The 21,197-nt window shown below is 48.9% G+C and overlaps 2 protein-coding genes across 3 annotated transcripts; one reads left to right on the top strand and one right to left on the bottom strand.

The window, feature by feature from the left end:
• The first annotated feature begins 1,466 nt into the window (after nucleotides 1-1,466).
• Nle1 (notchless homolog 1) lies at nucleotides 1,467-21,133 on the top strand. 2 transcript variants are annotated; one of them, XM_057775309.1, is made up of 14 exons: nucleotides 1,467-1,505; nucleotides 1,605-1,748; nucleotides 2,794-3,011; nucleotides 3,926-4,005; nucleotides 4,926-5,002; nucleotides 5,119-5,216; nucleotides 5,523-5,715; nucleotides 6,363-6,498; nucleotides 6,600-6,646; nucleotides 7,552-7,754; nucleotides 9,352-9,511; nucleotides 9,609-9,679; nucleotides 20,536-20,658; nucleotides 21,006-21,133. In XM_057775309.1, exons 1-13 carry the CDS (start codon nucleotides 1,488-1,490, stop codon nucleotides 20,621-20,623), a joined length of 1,533 nt encoding a protein of 510 aa, XP_057631292.1. In that variant the 5' UTR covers nucleotides 1,467-1,487; the 3' UTR covers nucleotides 20,624-20,658; nucleotides 21,006-21,133. The 2 variants fall into 2 exon arrangements, with proteins under 2 accessions (XP_057631292.1, XP_057631293.1); XM_057775310.1 differs by lacking the exons at nucleotides 20,536-20,658; nucleotides 21,006-21,133 and adding an exon at nucleotides 10,147-10,401.
• Nucleotides 11,733-19,048, bottom strand: Fndc8 (fibronectin type III domain containing 8). The gene is made up of 4 exons (XM_057775313.1): nucleotides 18,837-19,048; nucleotides 13,768-14,137; nucleotides 12,409-12,645; nucleotides 11,733-11,885 (listed from the first exon to the last, which is right to left on the bottom strand). The coding sequence occupies exons 1-4, from the start codon at nucleotides 19,046-19,048 to the stop codon at nucleotides 11,733-11,735; spliced, it is 972 nt and encodes a 323-aa protein (XP_057631296.1).
• Nucleotides 21,134-21,197: the final 64 nt, after the last annotated feature.

Raw genomic sequence — 21,197 nt, 5'->3', positions numbered from 1 at the left:
CACTGGCCTGTTGAACAAAAGGCCCAACCCTAACACACGAGTTTGGCTGTTCCTCTCACCTTGTTTTCCAAGCTGGCTTCAGACTGACTTCAAACTCCGAGACTTAGGCAATTCACCACCTGAACAGCTGGAACCGAGTTGTGGGTCACCACGTCCATCTTAACACACACTTTCTGAATGGTAAATGGGTGTGTGTGTGGAGGGGGGGTATATGGATTCCCTGCTCTCGTGAGATCCCAAGCCTGGATCCTTGTTTGAGGTCCAAAGGCTGAGGTAATGTGACAAAGGACCTCACTGCTGGCAGAGAGGCTTTGGTTCTGTAGCTTTTGGACCAAGGGATCCTGCATTCAATTCCTGACTCAGTAATTCATTCCACAATCATTTCTTCTGTGTCTCCTGTACACCAGGGGACGCGACTGATAATGAGGAATGCCAGAATGCGTGGAAAACACAGACCAAGAAGAACAGTGTCCTAGGAAAGGCTTCCCTAAGTAAGGGAAGTGAAGGACAATTGAGTCTATGCAAAGTTTCTAGAACACTATCTGGAAAATGGAAGGACCAGGTGTGCCCTTTGGAGGCTTTTCCTGCAGCGATTCCGTCTGCTAGGGGCTTTCCCTTTCTGATCTCCTTTAACTTTTATTAGTTTCTTATAAGCTCTGTATTCTTTCGACTCATGCATGAGGGGAACGGAGACTCAATTCTGTCCACCACAGTTCCAGACAGAATAAACTGCCTATGGAAAAGGATGGATACAGGATGGGGCCACACCTTGAAAGAGCTCAGGAAAAAAAATGTCAAGACAGCTGGGCGCGGTGGCCCATCCTGTAATGTCAGCATCCTGGGAGACGCAGGCAAGAGGATCGCGGAGTTCAAGGACGATTTAAGCTACACACCCAAAGCCTATCTCACAGTAAAGAATGAATGAAATAAAAACCACAAACGAAGCCGGACGGTGGTGGCGCACGCCTTTAATCCCATCATTCAGGAGGCAGAGGCAGGCGGATCTCTGTGAGTTCGAGGCCAGCCTGGTCTACAAGAGCTAGTTCCAGGCAGGCTCTAGAGCTACAGAGAAATCCTGTCTCAAAACACAAACAAACAAACAAAACCCACAAACCAATCATTAAATAAAATTTCTGCCTCATCCCAACCCTTCCTGGTTTGGATTTCCACCTCAGGAGATTAGGGGATGCTGCCTGGACCCTGGTGGCCCTCTCAGCCTCCACCATTTCCCGCCCCTGTGAGATAGGTGGGCCAATCAACTTCTTTGCGTTTTAGCTTCCGTGATCTACTGAAGTTGACCAGACTGTGAAGTGTGAAAGACCGCAGGAGGGATACAGTAGAAGGAGCGGAGACCTCCTGGTGACGCCACTTGCACGCCTGACTCTCTCCTCCGAACAGCAGAGGGCACTGTGGCCCGCGGCTGCCCGGCGACACGATCTTGGCGCTCCATCCCTCCGCCTCGCTTCTCCTCCACGTGGGGACGCAGGATGGCGGACGCTGTGGCGGTGGGTGTACACGCACAGGGCGGGGACGCGGGGTCTCCGCGTGGGGTCCCCAGGCCGGAGGGAGGGGGGGACTGACTGTCTCCCGGCTTGTTTCCGCAGGACGACGCGGTGGCGGGCGACGTGCAGCGGCTGCTCGTGCAGTTCCAGGATGAGGGCGGCCAACTGCTGGGCTCCCCGTTCGACGTGCCCGTGGACATCACTCCGGACAAGCTACAGCTCGTGTGCAACGCGCTGCTGGCCCAGGTGAGCACCCCGACGCGAAGCCGCGGCGTTCCGGGGACCCTCCACTGCTCACCAACAATGGGTGGCGTGGGTTGGCCCCTGGAAAAAGGTTCTCCACGCCGGCGCACTGCGAACAGGTTGTGTTTTGAATTCAGCGGATGTAGTATTTCCTTGACTCCTTGTCACAGCCTAACATAAGTATCCCCATTTTACAGAGATGCCCAGCGGGATTAAATTATTCGCGTGGTGGTAGGCAGTAGTTGTTGGATTGAGCACTGGAGTCCAGATTGGTCTGACCAGAGGCAAAACCTGTGCTCTTAACTTTTCTGCCAGTGTTACTAATGCTGCCCTGTGTTGAGGAGGAATGACAGGCTTACAGATGCAGCTGGTGGACCCCTGCCCTCTTAATCCACCAGACCTTGGTCTGCGTTTTTTAAATATCCCTTTGAATATTCATTTTACAGGTGCAGCATAGTGTTGCACCTGTATATGATGCTGTGTATCGACCAAAAAATACCAAAGACCTGAATTAGTCGTCAGGGTTGGGCCTTTGAGCTAATTACTTATTTGCACTAAGCATTTTTTTTGAAATTCATCAAGTGGGGATATTAATGTTTACTTCCCTGTGTTCTGAGATGCAAATAAAGGACTCCAAAATTCTGTGGGTGGCCTCGGATTGCTCATCAATGGTTTTAAAAGGCCGTGCTTGGTAGGGAATAATGAGGGTATCCCAGGCAAGGTAGGTGGCCAGAAGACCATCCTCCCACGGCTCAGCGGGGAGCTGGCTTCCCTCCGCTGAGGGCAGGGGCTCATCCTTCTGTGGTAGAGTTGCCATTTACTCCATTTTTCTTTTTCTTTTTTTATTTATTTATTTATTTATTATGTATACAATATTCTGTCTGTGTGTATGCCTGAAGGCCAGAAGAGGGCTCCAGACCTCTTTACAGATGGTTGTGAGCCACCATGTGGTTGCTGGGAACTAAACTCAGGACCTTTGGAAGAGCAGGCAATGCTCTTAACCACTGAGCCATCTCTCCAGCCCCTACTCCATTTTTCTTGCCCTCAGGAGGAGCCCTTACCCCTTGCTTTCTATGTCCACGACGCTGAGATTGTGTCCTCCCTGGGGAAGACGCTGGAGTCCCAGTCTGTGGAAACCGAGAAAATCATAGACATCATCTACCAGCCCCAGGCTGTCTTCAGAGTCCGGGCTGTGACACGGTGTACCAGCTCATTGGAGGGCCACAGCGAAGCGGTCATTTCTGTGGCCTTCAGCCCTACGGGAAAGTAAGGACGTCAGCAGAATCATTGGGGTGTAGAGGTGCAGCCTTTGCCTGGGGTGGACAGAGCCCTCCCGAGTTACAATCCATGGGGTCGTAGGCTGCCTGTCATAGACTTGAGGTCTGGTCTCAAATTGCAAGTAAGAAACTTTCTTAATAGGGTTTGATTCCAAAAGGCTAAGGATACCTGCCTGGAAAGAGCCTGTGTTGGATCTCTGGAGAGCTGAACGATCCCTTTCCTTTTGATTTTTTTTTCGAGACAGGATTTCTCTGTGTAACAGCCCTAGCTGTCCCAGAATTCACACTGTAGACCAGACTGGCCTCGAACTCACAGAGATTCGCCTGCCTCTGTCTCTTTGAGTGCTGGGATTAAAGGTGTGCGCCACCACTGCCCGGCTGAGCCTTTCTTCCCAAGATGTGTTACTTAAGTCAGATTTCTGCATCGTTTCCTTCCCTGTGAAAATGAGTCATTTCTTCTAGCATTACCTCAAGAATATGAACAGTTGAGCTGGGTGTGGTGGGCCCTTCCTTCAGCCCCAGCAATTAGGGTGGTGGTACACACCTTTGATCTCAGCACCCGGAAGGCAGAGGCAGATGGATCTCTGAGTTCAAGGCCAGCCTAGTCTACAAACTGAGGTTCAGGACAGCCCAGGGCTACACAGAGAAACCCTGTCTCGAGGGAGGGCGGGGAGACAGGACATCAAAATGGTGGTTATAACTGTAGCTGTTCCTGTCAGGAAAGAGGAAGCGAGAAGTGGCCTCCTGGGGTCTTTTCTAGGTGGCATCAGTGTCCTGTTTCTCCTTCTCAGGAAAGGAGAGTCTGTTCCCAGAAGATGGTTGGATAGGCAGCAGGAATGTTCATGTGCAGTGTCTCAGGGTGGGCCCCACCACTGCAGCAGTCAAGCGGCCTCTCTTCCCCAGGTACCTGGCCAGTGGTTCCGGAGACACCACTGTGCGCTTCTGGGATCTCAGCACTGAGACACCGCACTTCACGTGCAAAGGTCAGTGTGCACTTAGCCATTGAAGGGGTCTTAATGTGTGCTGAGTGGTTAGCTCAGTAGCTCCTGGTAGGACTCAGAAGAATCCAACCCATTAGCATCCTGTTCCTTAGAAACAAGCAGATGCTGGACCAGTGCGGTATGTGGGGAAGAGCTGAGCCATTGGTAGCAGGGAACAGCCTGACTTCAAGCCAACCTTTGCCACAAAGATTTTCAGACTTTAGCACTGATGAGAATCACGTGAAGGACTTACTGAACTATAAGATGCTAGCTAGGTCCCTAACCGCTCCCCACACCCCACATTCCCTAGAGCTTTTGTTTCAGCAGCTTGAGGATGGGGCCTGAGTACATTTCTAACAAGTCCTAGGTTCTGTGCTGGTCTGGGACCCACACAGAGGAGTCCACTACAGGGCATACTCACTGTCTAAACTCTAGTATTTGCATCTGGAGAATGAGGGTGGTTCTCTAAGATTAGAAACACCCAAGAGATGGTATGTATAGAAACACCCCATCTCTAATGTCAAGTGTAGACTTAATAGTGTGGCGGCGTAAATGAATGCAGAAAGATTATAAAAATATATACAGCTTTAATAAGGAAATAGACTTACAGGACCACAGGTTCCCACGGAGAACAGGAGAAGCAGAGCAAAAAGGGGCTGCTGGGATCACGCCTAGCAGATTTATCAGTAAACATTAGCCCAAGGCGAACACGCCCCCAATGGGTGGGGCTATATCCCTACATAATAGAAAGTGGCCGTGTTACCCTCAGTAAGCGTGCACTATAGCGCTTGGCCTGTGTTCTCTTCTTTAGTTCATTCATTTGACAGTTGGTTAAGGAGGGTTTGCAGTGTGCCATGCCCTGCTAGGCACTGGCTAGAGGTAAAGATTAACAACTCTCCTGTCTCCCTCCCCTGCTTTCATAGGGCACCGGCACTGGGTCCTTAGCATATCCTGGTCCCCAGATGGCAAGAAACTGGCCTCAGGCTGCAAGAATGGCCAGGTAGGAAACATCCAGATGAAGGGACAGAGAGTGGCCTCTGGCACCTTGAAGGGTGTGTTGGGGGCAGCTGGGAGATGTTTGGTAGGAAAGTTACTCTATGAGCTTCTGTCCTTCAGATTCTCCTGTGGGACCCAAGCACGGGGATGCAGGTGGGCAGGACCCTCAGCGGCCACAGCAAGTGGATCACAGGCCTGAGCTGGGAGCCCCTTCATGTGTAAGTGACACCAGGCTGAGAGACGTGAACTGGATTAAATCTGCCCCTTCCCCTGCTCAGCACAGAGACCTTTTCTGGAGAGAGCGAGAGAAGCGTCCAGATGTCAGTGACTGCTTGCTTGGCCTCCCATGGCCACACGCCCTGCTTCTCAGAGGCGACTGCTCATCACGCACCTGAGCACAGCCTTGCTATGCAGTCAGAAAACTGTCAAAAATTGTCCTCAGCCTCTGAGTGAAGAATGAGACACACTATGGGCAGACAGGCGCTGCCAAGTCAGACCTGGGGTCTCATTTCCCCCTTCAACAGGAACCCCGAGTGCCGTTATGTGGCCAGCAGCTCCAAAGATGGCAGTGTACGAGTCTGGGACACAACTGCAGGCCGCTGTGAACGCATCCTCACCGGCCACACACAGTCGGTCACCTGCCTCCGCTGGGGAGGGGATGGGCTCCTATACTCTGCTTCCCAGGACCGCACCATCAAAGTCTGGAGGGCCCATGATGTAAGAGTTGGGAAGAGGGCTGGAGAGATGGCTCAGAGGTTAAAGCCCTGGTTGCTCTTTCGGAGGTCCTGGGTTCAGTTCCCAGCAACTGCATGGTGGCTCACAACCATCTATTAGATCTGGTGTCCTCTTCTGGCGGGCAGGCATATATGCAGGCAGAACATTGTATACATAATAAATATTTAAAAAAAGAGCTGGGAAGATTCAGAAACTGGTCTCATGAGTCATGGGTACTGGTGCCCGTCACAAACCTGGTGTCAGAGAGTCTGGTGTTTGCAGAATCGTATTAGGAGTCCAGCCGGTGCTTGTGGAACAGCAGCTCAGTGATTGGTGTTGCAGTGTTGTGGGGGTTCTGGATTGTTGTAGAACTGTTTGCCACCTACCACATCCCAGACACATTTGAGTAGGAAAACCCTTGTATTCCGATGTACCTCCCTATGCTGAAACAGACCAGTACTCTAGCTTCACAAATGAGGAGGCTTGAGCCTCCAGGTGTGGTCTGACTAAGGTAACCGACTGTGCATGAGTAATGGATTCTTGTCCCATGTTGCCCATCCTGTGGAGGGGTATGGGGTGTGATCTCTTCCCCTGATCTTAGGATGTGTATGCGTGTATCTGTATGTCTGACCTGTTTCCTTCTGCCCTAGGGTGTATTGTGCCGGACTCTTCAAGGTCATGGCCACTGGGTGAACACCATGGCACTTAGCACAGACTATGCCCTGCGCACAGGGGCCTTTGAGCCTGCTGAAGCCACAGTGAATGCCCAAGACCTGAAGGGGTCCTGTGAGTGAGGGGGAGAGGAGCAGGCTGCCTGTGAGGGAGCTGGTTCTTCAGCCTAGGTGAATGTCTAACCAATCCTGTTCTCTCCTTTTGTACCTTCACAGTGAAGGAGCTGAAGGAGAGAGCCTCACGCCGCTACAACCTTGTGCGGGTGAGTTTGTGCCACCAGCATGCAGCTCCAGCTCAGAACTCTTTCTTTTTTTTTTTTTTTTTTTTAGGGGGGAGGGGTTCCAGACAGGGTTTCTTTGGGTAGCCCTTACTGTCCTGGAATTCACTCTGTAGACCAGGCTGGCCTCAAACTCAGAGACCCACCTGCCTCTGCCACCATTGAAGGCATGCGCTACTACTGCCTGGCTCAGGACTCTTTTTCATCTGGTCACAGAAACTCCACAGTCACTTGGGCCTCTTCCTTCTAGCCCCAGCTCAGTGTTTCTATTCCAAATAGTTGTTCTCGGTCATCATTCTTTATAATCTTCAAATCTTTTTCATTTTGTATTTTTTTGAGACAGGGTTTCTCTGTGTTGCTTTGGAGCCTGTCCTAGAACTCACTCTGTAGACCAGGCTAGCCTCAAACTCACAGAGATCCACCTGCCTCTGCTTCCTGAGTGCTGGGATTAAAAGCGTCTAGGCATCATTTAACTTGTATTATTTCCTACTCTTGTCTCTTATTTCCTTCGTTGTTTAAGGAACACATTTACATGGTCTAAGGTTCAATGGATGCAAAAAGATCATGAAACATTTCCCATCTTTCATACAGTCATGCATCCCTTCTGGAAGCATCCAGTGCTACTAGTGTGGCAGTTCATGTACTCAGTATGCACAGAGTGTATATACATAAAACAGAAAAGCCATCTCCTCTTAGCACCATTCTGTATACTGCTTTTCATCTTAGGATTCTTTCCACTCATGTGTAGAGTTCCTTTTCCTTATGGGCTAAGCTGGAGTTTTGTGAGAGCTTATGTCCCTTCCAGGCCTCACTTCCCTGGTTCTGGCTTCTATCGCTATGTGCATAGCCAGTATCTGACCACATCCAACATGATGTGCTTTCTTGCCCAGGGCCAAGGCCCAGAGAGGCTGGTATCTGGCTCAGACGACTTCACCTTATTCCTGTGGTCCCCAGCAGAGGACAAGAAGCCCCTCGCACGGATGACAGGACACCAGGCCCTCATCAACCAGGTGCTCTTCTCTCCTGACTCCCGCATCGTGGCCAGTGCCTCCTTCGACAAGTCCATCAAGCTGTGGGATGGCAGGACGGGCAAGTGAGTGCAGGGGTAGGACTGGCCCTTCTTAGCATGGGATGACCTGAGCTCGGTGCAACCACCTAGTACTCGTGTGGCACTGGTGGGGTCTGATTCCTCAGCCCACACTGACACGTAGGCTGAACTTGGATTAGTAAGGTGACATCTTAGGGCCAGCACTAAACGTTAGGGCTAGCCACAGAGCCGGGGATGCAGCAGCCCTGGAGAAGGTGAACAGTAGCTAGGACTGTTGTTGCTCTTGTGATGCCCTCAGAGGGTGCGCCACACACCAGTGGCACCAGCGTCTCTGGGAACTTGACAGAACTGCACAATGTAGGGTCTAGAGAGACAGCTCGGCGGCCAAGAGCACACACTGCTCTTGACAGAACTGCACAATGTAGGGTATAGAGAGACGGCTCGACGGCCAAGAGCATACACTGCTCTTACAGTGAGAGGACCCAAGTTCATCGCCAGTACCCACCTCAGGTCGGTCACCACAGGCACCTGCAAGTCATGTATTTATTTAAAAATAAAAATGCAGGCCGAGGCCAGCCTGGGCTATAGAGTTAATTCCAGGACAGCTGGGGCTGTTATACAGAGAAACCCTGTCTAGAAAAACCAAAAATAAAAATTTAAAATAAAGAAATGCATCTCTTTTAAAGTTTAAAAAGCAAATGTGGGGAGCTGGAAAGATAGCTTAGTAGTTAAGAGCACTGACTGCTCTTCCAAAGGTCCTGAGTTCAAACCTCTCCCTCTCCCCCAGCAACCACATGATAGCTCACAACCATCTATGGTGGGATCTGATGCCCTCTTATGGCACATGCAGATAAAGCACTATATATAAGTATATCTTAAAAATACAAATGTGTACTCCAGTCCAGAAAAGTTCACCTGTTAATTGTGCTGTCAGCTAAAGTCTTGAGAGGCCTGATGTGGAGGGGTGGGGGGAGCGTGGTGCACCAGCCATTGGGTTGGAAAAGAGGCGTGGGTGTGTGGGAGCAGAGAAGGAGTGTCTTTCGCTGTGTATTTTCATACAGCAATTCTTTGAAATGGTAATTCAGTTCCTTTAGAAAGCCAGGAAATACCTGCCTTTAGTCCCAGCACTCAGGTCACAGAGGCAGGTGGATCTCTGTGAGTTTGAGGGTAGCCTGGTCTACAAAGTGAGTTCCAGGCCAGCAAAACCTATACAGAGAAACCCTGTCTCGAAAAATAAAAATTAAAAAAGCCAGGAAACTGAGCCTTGGGCCTAATGGCTTATCCAGACGTCACAGCTAGACTCTATTAACTTGAAAGCTCCAGCTGGGCCTGGCCCGCTGTTTCTCCATGCCGCCTGTTAGCTGGCACCTGTTGTGTTGGAGGACACCAGGCAGATGGGCTAAGCAGGTGGTACATTGGGCTTTCAGACATGCAGAGATGTGCAGGTCTAGAGGTTTAGTAGGAGCCAGCGTCAATGCAACTCAACTGGAGGAGTTTTACACAGTAGTAATGGCCAATAATGATTAGAATGACCTAGCACGGGCCCTGGCAATGCTAGCAGGTAGCCAAGGTTGAGACCACTGTTATGGGTATAGAGGACGTGTGGAAGACCTAATATTCATCACTGGCTCCCCTGGCTCAGGTATCTGGCTTCCCTGCGTGGCCACGTGGCTGCTGTATACCAGATTGCCTGGTCAGCTGATAGCCGGCTGCTGGTCAGTGGCAGCAGTGACAGCACACTGAAGGTGTGGGATGTGAAGGCCCAGAAACTGGCCATAGACCTGCCTGGCCACGCTGATGAGGTAAGGCTGACCCCAGGGGGGCTGGGGTTGGCCCTGGTCCTGACTGGCTGGTCCTCTTGCCCGTACACTCCACTGTCCAACCACGTCCTCCATTTAGGTGTATGCGGTCGACTGGAGTCCAGATGGCCAGAGAGTAGCAAGTGGCGGGAAAGACAAGTGCCTCCGGATGTGAGTTGGGGTGTGGTAATAGCTGGGGTGTTCAGTCAGTTCTCCTGGCCTCTGCTCTTTGCCACAGCATGGAATTCAGAGAGGCATTTTTGTGTTCTGGAGGGAGGGTGTGGGAGCCTGATTCTCCATGGGAGGTAGAGCGAGGGGTTTCTGGGAGACCCTAGAGGGACCTACCTGTAGATCTCCACAGTGCAGCGGAGATAGGACAGCAGGCTTTGCACTCGTGGGCCCTGGGTTCAGATCCTGGTTCTGTCAGTGTGCAGGCACGGCACTTTCGTAGACAGGAGCGTCACAGAGGCGACACAGCTGAAACACCAGCTTGTGACAGCAGCTTGATGCTTGGCGCTGGGCCCTGCAGGATCGCAGGGATTGAGGGGGGGAGGTCCTGGCTTCAGAGCCAGGGCAGGTGCCAGGCTCTTGACAGGGCTGTAGGCAGCATGGATCCCTCCCCTGCCTCTCTCCCACAGATGGAGAAGATGAAAAATTCTACAACTTCCTGACCCTACCTGGACTCAGCCTCTAGTCTGCCCTCTAGAGACCAAAGACTGCTTTGTGGCCATCTGCCCGGGGCAGGCGGTCTGCCTGTGACAGTCATAGGAAGTTACAGCATGGAGCTAAGCATGGACACTTCGGCTGCTGCAGACAGCAGAGGGAAAGCCAGGCTTCTGGTCCCCAGGTCCTTTTCTGAGTGTCAGCTCTGCGGGCCCAGACCTTGGCTGTGTAGCCGAATAAATAATGTATTTGTGTTCGTGATGCAGTTTCTTATCCTAGAACCCCCATGATCTGTCGAGGGCTCTGAGAAGGTCCATCTGGCTCCTCCCTTGCACTGTAGGACAGCAGCCCATGCTTCCTAGCTGTCCTTCCTACCTCTTCACTGTAAGGGAGAGAACAGTGTGACAGAGGCTGTGCTGTCTGGTCATGCTGGCCATGTGCCTGTGTGCACCGACTAAAATTCCATCTAGAGACTGTTCTCAGCCTGCTCACAAGGACTCTGGTAGTAGAAAACAGAGTCTTGCCACTTGCCTGGCTTTCTGACCAAGGCTCTGCCAGATCCCTAGTACTGTGCTAGACCCTCAGGCGAGAGGGGAAGGTCAGGGCCATCCCAGAGGACTCACGGGGGGGGGGGGGGGGGGGGGAGTAAGAGGGCAGTGGTGTGGAACACTAACTGATGTGGGCATGGTGTGACAAGGAACTGTGCTCTCTGAGGACCTTACAGGAACAAAGGGTATCCCAGTATTTCAGGCCTTGACTGGGGCCTTTACCCTGCAAGAACCTGTCTTCCTTTTCTCTTCCTGTAAATTACGGGCTTGGCACCGTCCGTTCATGACCTCCAGTCATGTGGAGTTGTTTCTGGATCCGTCTGCTTCCCACCTCCACTTAGGGTGTGTACGGTTTTGCAGCCAGCCAGCTGTGGTGGTCAGCCTCCCCTCACCTAAGACTAGGACTGCAGGAGAGACACGACATTGGGCTTCTGTGTCACAATGGCTGAGCCTATCCCTAAATGAGCCTCACTTTAGAGTGAGCTATGCAGAGCTCCAGGACACAATGACCTTCTTGAACCTCATAAGGAGGAAGAACTAGGATTTATCCAGGCCAGAACATTCCTCCAAAGCTGGGCTCTTAGTCTTGAGTGTCAACCTGTCGCCTAGCCATCCTTGTCCTCATGCTGGACTCTTGCTTCTGACAAGAGGCTCAGTTTAGGATTATGGCAACAGGAAGCAGACTTCCAGGGTATTGGTTGGGCCTTCAGTTCTTTAATGAGGGACCGGGAACCAGCCCAGGCCAGGGAGGAAGGAGGGCACCTAGCAGCTGTTAGGCAGTGGCTGAGACTGGCCCAGCCTAAGGTGTCTCTAGGTGAATGGGGCTCGTGTCTATCCTTGGCTCCAACCCAGGAGTGAGGTTCCAGTACATTTGCCCCAGGCCCTTGGCTGACAGGGTAGCTAGGGGTTCTTTGGCTTGGTGCTTGGTGGTATAGTACATCTCACAGTTCTGGTCCCTGCGGACCCAGGACCAAGGCTGACAGTGGGCAAGGGATAACCTCAACCCACACCCCCTAATATGGATATAGGTATTCCAGATCCTCCAGCCTCCGCATCTCCTCCGTCGCCATAGACACGGTTCTCCGCTGAGGTTGTTTGCGCTGCACGGTGACGTGGATGGGATTGTTCTCAGGGAAGCTGTTGAAGTCAGTAGGCACAGTTGCAAACTGAAACAGAACAAGTACCCTCAGGATGCTGTCCCAGGCCCTTCCCTCATCTCTATCACCCTCTTGCTGCTAAGGGAGATAGATCTTAGCCTTATGCAACACAGTCATTGCAGAGTTCTCTACCCTAAGGCCCTGACACCTGCAAACTGTTTCCTTTGTTCTCTTCCCCTTTTCTCCTCACAATTCCTGTGCATTCACAATTATTGGGATTGTGGTATATGAGAACTCACGGCTTTGGAAAATGAACACTGCAGCAACACTACTATAATTATCAGTTTGCGTTTCTGATGGGCCCTGGACAGCTTAACCCCTAAACCTCCGGGAGACAACAGTCTGGAATTAATGTTTGTTGGCTCAAGGCTTAAGCAAGTACATGAGATTTAAGGAGGCAAGGGTACCTGCCTCCTATTTGGTTCCCTGCTTGTAGTTTCTCACCTATCTGGGCCAATGATTCTGTCCTTCTGTGCCTTAATTCTCTGGATCGGACTTCCAAGCCCTGGGCCTGTCTGCTGCCGGGACTTACTTTGTAAGGCTTGCACCACTTCCCCACCCCTGCTGTGTTGGCTGCACGGACAGTAAGGCAGTAACTCGTGTTCGGCTTCAGCTCCATCAGTTTGACGGTGGTGCCCAGGATCTTGTTGAAGATCCAGGGGCGGTTCTTGACCTTGGGCATCTCCTTGTCACTTTGCTTGGTTGCCTCCTGCAGCAGCACCTGGTAGAAGCTGACCTGCTGCTTGCCCACAGCATAAGTCCAGGAAATCTAGGGGAAGAGAGAGCCCGGGCTTCCTCAGGTCTGGAGGAAAGTGCAGCCATGCCTGCCCAGCAGCACTGGGAAGGGGAGGAGCTCCACCACCACTCCACCATAGGTGCTCCTCACTCCATAGACCTAAATGGCCAGCTGAAAGTTACCTGTGCAAACCATCTTGTCCTGCAGAGAGGACACCACACAGCAACTAAATGACAGACTAAAGATGGCTCAGAGATTAAGAGCACTGACTGTTCTTCCAGAAGTCTTGAGTTCCAAGCAACCCCCTTGTGGCTTAATGCTGCCCTTTCCTGGCATATAGGCTTACATGCAGGCAGAACACTGTATACATAATAAATATGTTTTTTTAAAAAAAAAATGCTGGGGCTGGAGAGATGGCTCAGAGGTTAAGAGCACTGGCTGCTCTCCCAGAGGTCCTGAGTTCAATTCCCAGCAACCACATGGTGGTACAACCATCTGTACTAAGATCTGGCACCCTCCTCTGGCGTGTGGGCATACATCAAGGCAGAATGTTGTATACATAATAAATAAATCTTTAAAAAAAAATGCTGGGCGGTGGTGGCACATGCCTTTAGTCCCAGCACTCAGGAGGCAGAGGCAGGAGGATCTCTGTGAGTTCGAGGCCAGTTCCAGGACAGGTTCTAAAACTACAGAGAAACCCAGTCTCGAAAAGAAGGGGAAAAAAAGAAAGAAATCTAACTCAACATCCAGGGATTTATATGTTTCTGTTGCCTGGGCCTATTTAAACAGTGTGCAAACTCTCTAGGGATGGAACCTGGGAGTCTAGGCAGTGACAAGGTGGCCTGGAGGAACATGACTGTCAGTAGCCCTTGGGTAGATGCTGGGACACACAGAGGCTACTGCTCACTTCCAGACTTCCCAGTTCCAGCCCTTGCTCAGCTGGAATTCCTGAGAAACTACTCTTTCTGCACTGAGTAGGGAAGCAGTGAGCCCATTTCATCTTGCCCTAAAACTCCGTAGACTCCATAGACCCCTGCCCGCCTCCCTTCCTAAACCATGAACTTGAGGTCGGAATGCCATGGCGATGCCTTCACACTCCCCATGGTGCTTACATCGGTGCCTACACTGTAAGCCCTCGCCAAGAGGAAGACATACCACAGCTGTGGAATCGCCAACAGTGTGTTCGCAGATGAAGGGGGCCTCCGGTACATCCATGACCACAGAAGACTCAGAGCGTGTTGACGAGGTGTCTGTGTCCAGTGCGGAGTTGTCGAGGTCCAACAGGCCCTTGGGGGCCATTTGGACCTTAGATGAATGGGGACAGATGGCCAGATTCTCCTTTTCTGTGTTTTTGGCCAGTGATGATAAACTGAGTTTGTTCAGCTCACCCTCCAGCATCCCAGCAAAGAAGCTGCTGTTGGGCTGAGTCACAGCCAGTTTGATGGGGTTCAACAGGGTGGATGACATGGGGGACAGACTGGTGTCATCTGAGCTGAATTCTGAATCATCCGCTGGCATCTGCTTCCTGGAGTGGAAAGATAATGGGTGTCAGGTGAAGGAGGCCACCCCACCCATCCAGCCTGAAGAACCCCGAGCACATGGCCTGGGGGTTCACTCTACCAGCATCCCCAACTGTGAAACAGCCTGGAACATGCTGGCTCAGCGGCAGCTGGGCCTCAAATTCATCACTTAAACTGCAGATTCTTGCCAGGCAGTGGAGGCGCATGCCTTTAATCCCAGCACTCCAGGCAGAGGCAGGTGGATCTCTGTGAGTTCAAGGCCAGCCTGGACTGCAAGACTAAGACATCCCCCATTCATTTTTGGGTTTTGTTTTTGTTTTTTTAATTATGGGGTATTTTAGACCCACACCAAGAGTAACATATTACACTTTTATTTGCTCTCATCCAACTTCAGAAATTAAGACCTATTAGCATTACTAACACCCTCGGATGCCGGATGCTCCTCTCACACTGCATATCCTCCAGTAAACACAGCCAGCAGAGTAATTTTTTTTCTGTTTGTTATTCACTATGTGTCATCTTAGGCTTGTTGCATATGTATATTAACCCAAGGCAAGGCCTATTACTTTGCATGTCTTTAGACGCTATATAAATAAGAGGCATTATTCAGCACATACAACAAAACTTGGTGTTTGTTCTGTGTTGTGTTTTGAATTGTCTGTACTTATACATGTAGCAGAAGCTTTAACCATTTTGTCCATTTCATGTTTTTTTGTCACATGAATATTTGTTGCTTTTTAACTTATGTGTGTTGGTGTTTTACCCATATGTGTGTATGTAAACTGCAAGCATACAGAGGCCAGAAGAGGGCATTGGATCCCCTGGAACTATAGTTACAGATAGTTGTGACATCATTGGATGCTGGGAAACAAACCCTGGTTGTCTGGAAGATCAGCCAGTGCACTTAAGCACTGAGCCATCTCTCCAGTCCCTGCATGGGTATGTGTATTATTACTATTCTTTGATATTATAAAGGAAATACATGGTCCTACATTGTTTTGCTGATGAAGTGCTCCAATCCAAAAAAGTTAAAAAGTTCCTTAAAAGAACAACTTTGACCCATACATACATACATATGACTAAAACTCAACATCACAGACTCTTCCTTCCCTTGTGATGTGCTCTGGGACTTTTTTTTTTTTTTTTTTTTTTTGGTTTTTCGAGACAGGGTTTCTCTGTGGTTTTGGAGCCTGTCCTGGAACTAGCTCTTGTAGACCAGGCTGGTCTCGAACTCACAGAGATCCGCCTGCCTCTGCCTCCCGAGTGCTGGGATTAAAGGTGTGCGCCACCACCGCCCGGCCGCTCTGGGACTTCTGATTCTGTGTCTAATCATTATTATTCTGGTTTCTACTAGCTAAGATTTCATGCCCTGTAAAGAGGTCCCAATCTAAATTAGTCTAGTCCAGATTCCTACTTCCTGTTTGCTTCATGGACCTTATGAAGCTCCCTACCACCACCAACGTCCTGAGATACCTGGATTAGTCTAGAATATTCATCCCTCACCCCAACACTGGCCCTTGAAGGGCATTTGGAGCAGATGTTTTCTTTTTCTTTAAGTCCTGTATTTGTAGGCTGAAATGTCAGGATGCTGGCATCATTTATTCAGACTGTCCTAAGAATCTCTATCTCAGTCACCTACTGGAGCTTGGCAATGGTGACACACAGAGGTCAAAAAAGACCTCTGAATGGGTCACAGTGTTAGATAAATGTACATGGGCTTAAGAGAGAGAGAGAAGAAAGAGTACAGACAGTCATAAATCAAAGAAGTAAAGATAAATATTAAAAAGTAATAAAAATAAGTTACATAAAGATGAAATATGCACAGTCTGGATTCTGTATATTATTGTGTTTTCTTAAAATTTCTTGACTGCAAAGAGACATTTGATTCTGGGAGCTGCTAAGTTAAATCAACATATATATTTTAAGGATATCTCAACTTCAAAATTTGAGTCTAAATATATGTTACTTTGGAAAAGAAGTTCTGCTTTTGTTTCCACAGAGGATGAGAACCTGTGGATTCCTTCCAGATTAATGTGGTTTGATGGAACAAGACCCCCCCAAAATGTCTCCACAAACCCTAAAAATACTTTGCCCAACAAATAGCAGATAGCAGTTTGGAGAAAACTACACCCAAATTCCCAAAATGATTGTTTATGAATGTTTGTTTTTATTTTAAAAGGGTTGGTTATAAATAATTAATGATCACAGTCAATTTCTAAAAAAAATAGTAAAAAAATATTTCTAAAACAATTTCTAAAAAAATTTCTTAAAAAAATAGTAAATATATGACATAGAGATGAATACTTTTCATTAGTATGGACCTTGGACTATTAATACAAATTTAAGGTTGATTTTGTTACACTCTATATATGTATTTCTGGTCTTGTTTATTGTGTTTGTTCAGCTCATTTAAAGATGTAATGTATAGTTAAGAAATACAGATTATTAGATAGTCATCTGTAATAATCAAACTTTTAATTACATTAGTTAGGTATCTTAGATATATAGAGATATATTTCAGTTAGATAACTAATCTTCAACACTTCAAAGACCTACAGAATATGTCATTTAAAATGTTTTAAGAACTTAAACTTTTCTCAACAGTGAGATCTGTCTGCTTCTGGCAGCACCAATTACTTCTGAGAGGTTAATGGGCATTGAAGAAATTTGTTATGGAATTTGTTTTCTTTTTTTTAAAAAATATTTATTTATTTATTTATTTATTATGTATACAATATTCTGTCTACATGTATGCCTGCAGGCCAGAAGAGGGCACCAGACCAGAAGAGGGCACCAGACCTCATTACAGATGGTTGTGAGCCACCATGTGGTTGCTGGGAATTGAACTCAGGACCTTTGGAAGAGCAGGCAAAGCTCTTAACCACTGAGCCATCTCTCCAGCCCCTGGAATTTGTTTTCAATGTGACAAGGCTAGCCATCTGGGCAAGAAACTGCTCTTGTCTGGACTGATGACAATATAATGTATAAACTGGACATGCAGAACCTAAGGGAAATGACCACTAAACTTGCTAAAACAAGATGGGACAGTACTTCAGGGTTCCTGCTTCAGAGAAGAAACTACCAGACATTCTGCAGGACACAAAAGAAAGTGACTGACACACTGCCAATATAGGCAAAACGATTGATCTTTCAAATTTCCTGTTTCGTGAAAAAGTCTGCCAGATACTATGGGCCTATAGGCTGAAGATGGATGCCCCAATGTTACAGAAGAACTTTAGGTGACTGTCCAGGCAGTAAGATGTTTCTGTCAAATCTAGAGTTTTGGAAGTTGTTTACAATGTACTTCCTGTTTACTTAGGTAATATTATATCCTTCTGGGGACTTTGATGGAGTTGAAGACAGATAGTTACAGTTATAGTTTTCCTTAGTTATGATAAAAGATAAATTAGATATGAAATTTTAGACTCACAAAGATAAAATAGATGATAGGATATTTTTTTTTAATTTTCCAAATACAAATAGACTAAATATTGTAAGTGTAATTCTTGCTTGATACCTGTTTTGTTATATATAATTTTACTATGTTAAAGTTAAAAGTTTCCTTATTATTTAGACAGAAAAGGGAGGTGATGTGGGATCCGCTCTGTGTGCTGTGAATATGTTTTATTAACACTGGTTAATAAAGAATCTGCTTTGGCCTATGGCAGGGCAGAATATAGCAAGGCAGGAAGTTCAACAAAATTAGAGGAGAAAAGAAGGCAGAGTCAGAGAGATTCCATGTAGCTGCTGAAGGAGAAAGAAGCCAGAAACTTGTCAGTAATCCACAGCCTCATGGCGACACACAGATTAATAGAAATGGGATAATTTAAGATGTAATAGCTGGCTAGGAATATGCTTGAGTCATTAGCCAGGGTTGTAATTAATATAGTTTTGTGTGATTATTCAGGTCTGGGTGGCCAGGAAATGAACGTGCAGTCTCTGTTTCCACATTCTAGCCAGGTCCCACTAGCTAGAATGGACGCATACCTCTCTCTAATCTAACCCAGCACACAGTCTGTGGATCCCAGTGAAAATTAAAGTATGGATTTATTTATTTTTTTTTTTTAGAAATTATGAAGGATTTCAAGACTGGGGCTGGAGAAATGGCCCAGTGGTTAAGAGCACTGTAAGAGCACTGGTTGCTCTTGTAGAGGACCTGAGTTAAATTCCGAGCACCCACATGGTGGCTCAAGACAGTGACAGCAGAGCCTTAAACGAATCCCAAGGCTCCATTCATGGGTCCTCACGGTTGAAACTCTGTACTGTTTCCTCAGTCATCGCCTTGAAAACCCCTCCCCTGGAGATCTCCCTCAAACATCACCTCCTCTAAGAGGTCTCCCTTCCCTGATCCTTGTCCCAAGCTATACTTTCTTGCCGAGAGGGAAAGAATTTTGTGGTATGAAGCAGAGGGAACCCGTACTTACTACGAGGACCAGTGACCCTCAGCTGGAGGGTAGCAAAGTAGAAGAAATGAAGGAGAGAAGCCTGGAATGGGAGAGTGCAGGTGCCGAGCACCTACAAGAGCAAGGAAACTGTAACTGAGCCCGAAGGGTCTCCTAGAGCCGGCAATGCACAGGCACTCAGAACTGACGCCAGGCTCAGGGGATACGTGGGGAACCTGCTGTCTTGTTCTTCCCAGGGACCCCAGAGTGGGCTGCAAAGCTCCCCGAGCCTTCGAAAGGAGGACCCAGAATTGTATCTTACATGACATTGGAGGTGTCTTCTTCTAAGTAGTTGACCAAGTTGCGTCCTGTGGAGAGCGGGAGGCCTTTGGTAGCCATGGACCGGTTAGTAAACTTGAGGTTCGGACAGGGCTTCGGCAGTTTGTCAACCACATTTGTATTTTTGAGGGTTTCCTTCTTCTTCGGTACAGCCTCCTCCCCACCTCCCACTTTACAGAACACCTCTGTTGCCATCTGGTGTGGGTGGGATCGGAGCTGTCACCACCGTGCAGGACAACCAGCTGACAGGAAGCAGAGAGAAACTGAGGCAAAGGTCCCACCCTTAGTTTGGGTGGGGTGGGTGTGCTGTGAGCTGACTTCACAATCATCACAGAGTGTAACAATTAGGGGCCAGCCTGCTCTTGATGTGAGATTTCCTGTGCAGCTGGACAGACCCAAAGTCTGTGTTAGGGGTGTAGTAGAGCCAGGAAACAAACTTCACAGCCTCTTCCGGCACACGCTAGGCTCCTCTGGCCACTGTCACTCTGTCCTCCGAGGACTTCAAAAGGCTTAACACCTGTGCCCTTTAGAGCTGTCCTGGAAGGAGGAACAGGTTAGTGACAGAGAAACACCACCTGGGCTGAGCCAAGGAGCCTTTGAAGAGGAAGACTTTGCCTACCCTTGCTAAGGCCCTTTCTCCTGGTATAAGCAGTAAATACCATTGTGACCAGTAGCCTAGGCACAGTGAAAGCTTGCTGTGGGTTGTAGCTCACAGAGTAGCTGGTTTTAATGCTAGAATACCAAACACCTTGAAAGATTGAGAGACAATGGTGAGCGTGGGGAAATATTTCTAAAAACGGGCCAGATTTCTCTTCTACGGAGAGAGCCCAAGTGCAGGTAGAAAGCACATCAGCAGCCGGGTGCTGGTGGTGCACATCTTTAATTCCAGCACTCGGGAGGCAAGTGGATCTTTGAGTTCAAGGCCAGCCAGGTCTGCAGAGAGAGTTCCAGGACAGCTAGGGCTATATAGACAAACCCTTTCTCAAATAACAAAAAAACTTCCGGGGAAGGAAGAGAGGAAGTTCAATAGCACCGACTTTGCTGTTAGATGTGGACTTGAAATTCAGTTCTGCGCTTACTAGCTGTGTAACTCCGAGAATAGAAGTCTTACTGAGTCCCAACTCCTTCAGCTACAAAATACAGAGACAGAACCTCACTCACAGGTTTATGAAACTGCCTTATTTTTTCCACTGGATATAGAAAAAACATTTCAAAATAGTAAACTTTATTTCATATGTTCTAAATAATCAAGCATTCCCCTACTCTCATTAAAATCTTTGGAAAATGCCAGGTGGTGTATGCCTCTAATCTCAACACTCAGGAGGTAGAGGCAGAAGCAGGCAGATCCCTGAGTTTGCGGCCAGCCTGGTCTACAGAGTGAGTTCCAAGGCAGCCAGGGCTATAACAGAGAAACCCTGGTTCAAAAAAATAAAAACCTTCACAAAATATGGGGTTAGAGAAATGAACTAGCAGTTCGGAGCACTGTTGCTCTTCTGGAGGACCAGGGTTCACATCCCAGCACCCACACCAGGGCTTACAATCATCTGTAACTCCAGTCCAAGGGAATCTGATCCCCTCTTTTGCCCTCCTTGGGCCAGTCATGCAAGTGGTACACAGACATTCGTGCAGGCAAAACACCTATATACACAAGATAAAACTTAAAGCAATTTCTTTTGTTTTAGGAACTCCAGGGGCGCAGGTGCTGTGAACTACGCAGGATCATACAATCTGAAATGGTGTGAATTGATTCCTTCTCATGGTCTCCCATGAATCCTACCAGAAGGCAGTTGCGCTTTACTCGATAGGTAGGGTGAGAGTGTCCCTAGCGTTGCGAATGGTGGCTGGTACACAGGGGACTCACAAGGGGGGGGGGGGGTGAGGGAGGGAGCAAGGGGACAGAGAGATTGGGGAAGAGAGGAGAGAGAGAGAGAGAGAGAGAGAGAGAGAGAGAGAGAGAGAGAGAGAGAGAGAGAGAGAGAGAGAGAGAGAGAGAGAGAGAGAGAGAGAGAGAGAGAGAGAGAGAGAGAGAGAGAGAGAGAGAGAGAGAGAGAGAGAGAGAGAGTGAGTGAGTGAGTGAGTGAGTGTGGCTCTGAGGCTGGCTGGTGGCTGGAGCGGTTCACAAGGCCGCCGCGTTTTCCCGCTTGGTCGGCAGATGGCGCTGCAGGCTTGGGCCACAGAAGACGCGCCAGACGCGGAACCCGGAAGCGTCCGCCGGGAGCGGGCGGGCCCAGGTCGCTGGGGTCCCTCACCCGGACCAGCATCCTCTTCCGTCCCCTCCTCCCGCACTGGCGCATCGGGACCCTTTCCTGAAGTGGGACCGAGGGACGCCAGAGTGGGGGGGGAG

Source organism: Chionomys nivalis, chromosome 7, assembly GCF_950005125.1.
Source record: "Chionomys nivalis chromosome 7, mChiNiv1.1, whole genome shotgun sequence".
NCBI classification, from domain to species: domain Eukaryota; kingdom Metazoa; phylum Chordata; class Mammalia; order Rodentia; family Cricetidae; genus Chionomys; species Chionomys nivalis.
Note: the sequence above shows the minus strand (reverse complement) of the source record. Positions and strands in the feature narration are given on the sequence as shown.

What these genes read in the sequence shown, in the direction of transcription:
- Nle1 (XM_057775309.1), top strand. An exon ending in CAGGCTGCAAGAATGGCCAG is followed by an intron (nt 5,003 to 5,118) that starts GTAGGAAACATC and finishes TCTGTCCTTCAG; the next exon opens with ATTCTCCTGTGGGACCCAAG. An exon ending in AAGTCTGGAGGGCCCATGAT is followed by an intron (nt 5,716 to 6,362) that starts GTAAGAGTTGGG and finishes CTTCTGCCCTAG; the next exon opens with GGTGTATTGTGCCGGACTCT.
- Fndc8 (XM_057775313.1), bottom strand. Translation starts at nt 19,048, where the DNA reads ATGGCAACAGAGGTGTTCTGTAAAGTGGGAGGTGGGGAGGAGGCTGTA. An exon ending in GAAGACACCTCCAATGTCAT is followed by an intron (nt 14,138 to 18,836) that starts GTAAGATACAAT and finishes TTTCCACTCCAG; the next exon opens with GAAGCAGATGCCAGCGGATG. An exon ending in TTGGCGATTCCACAGCTGTG is followed by an intron (nt 12,646 to 13,767) that starts GTATGTCTTCCT and finishes CTCTTCCCCTAG; the next exon opens with ATTTCCTGGACTTATGCTGT.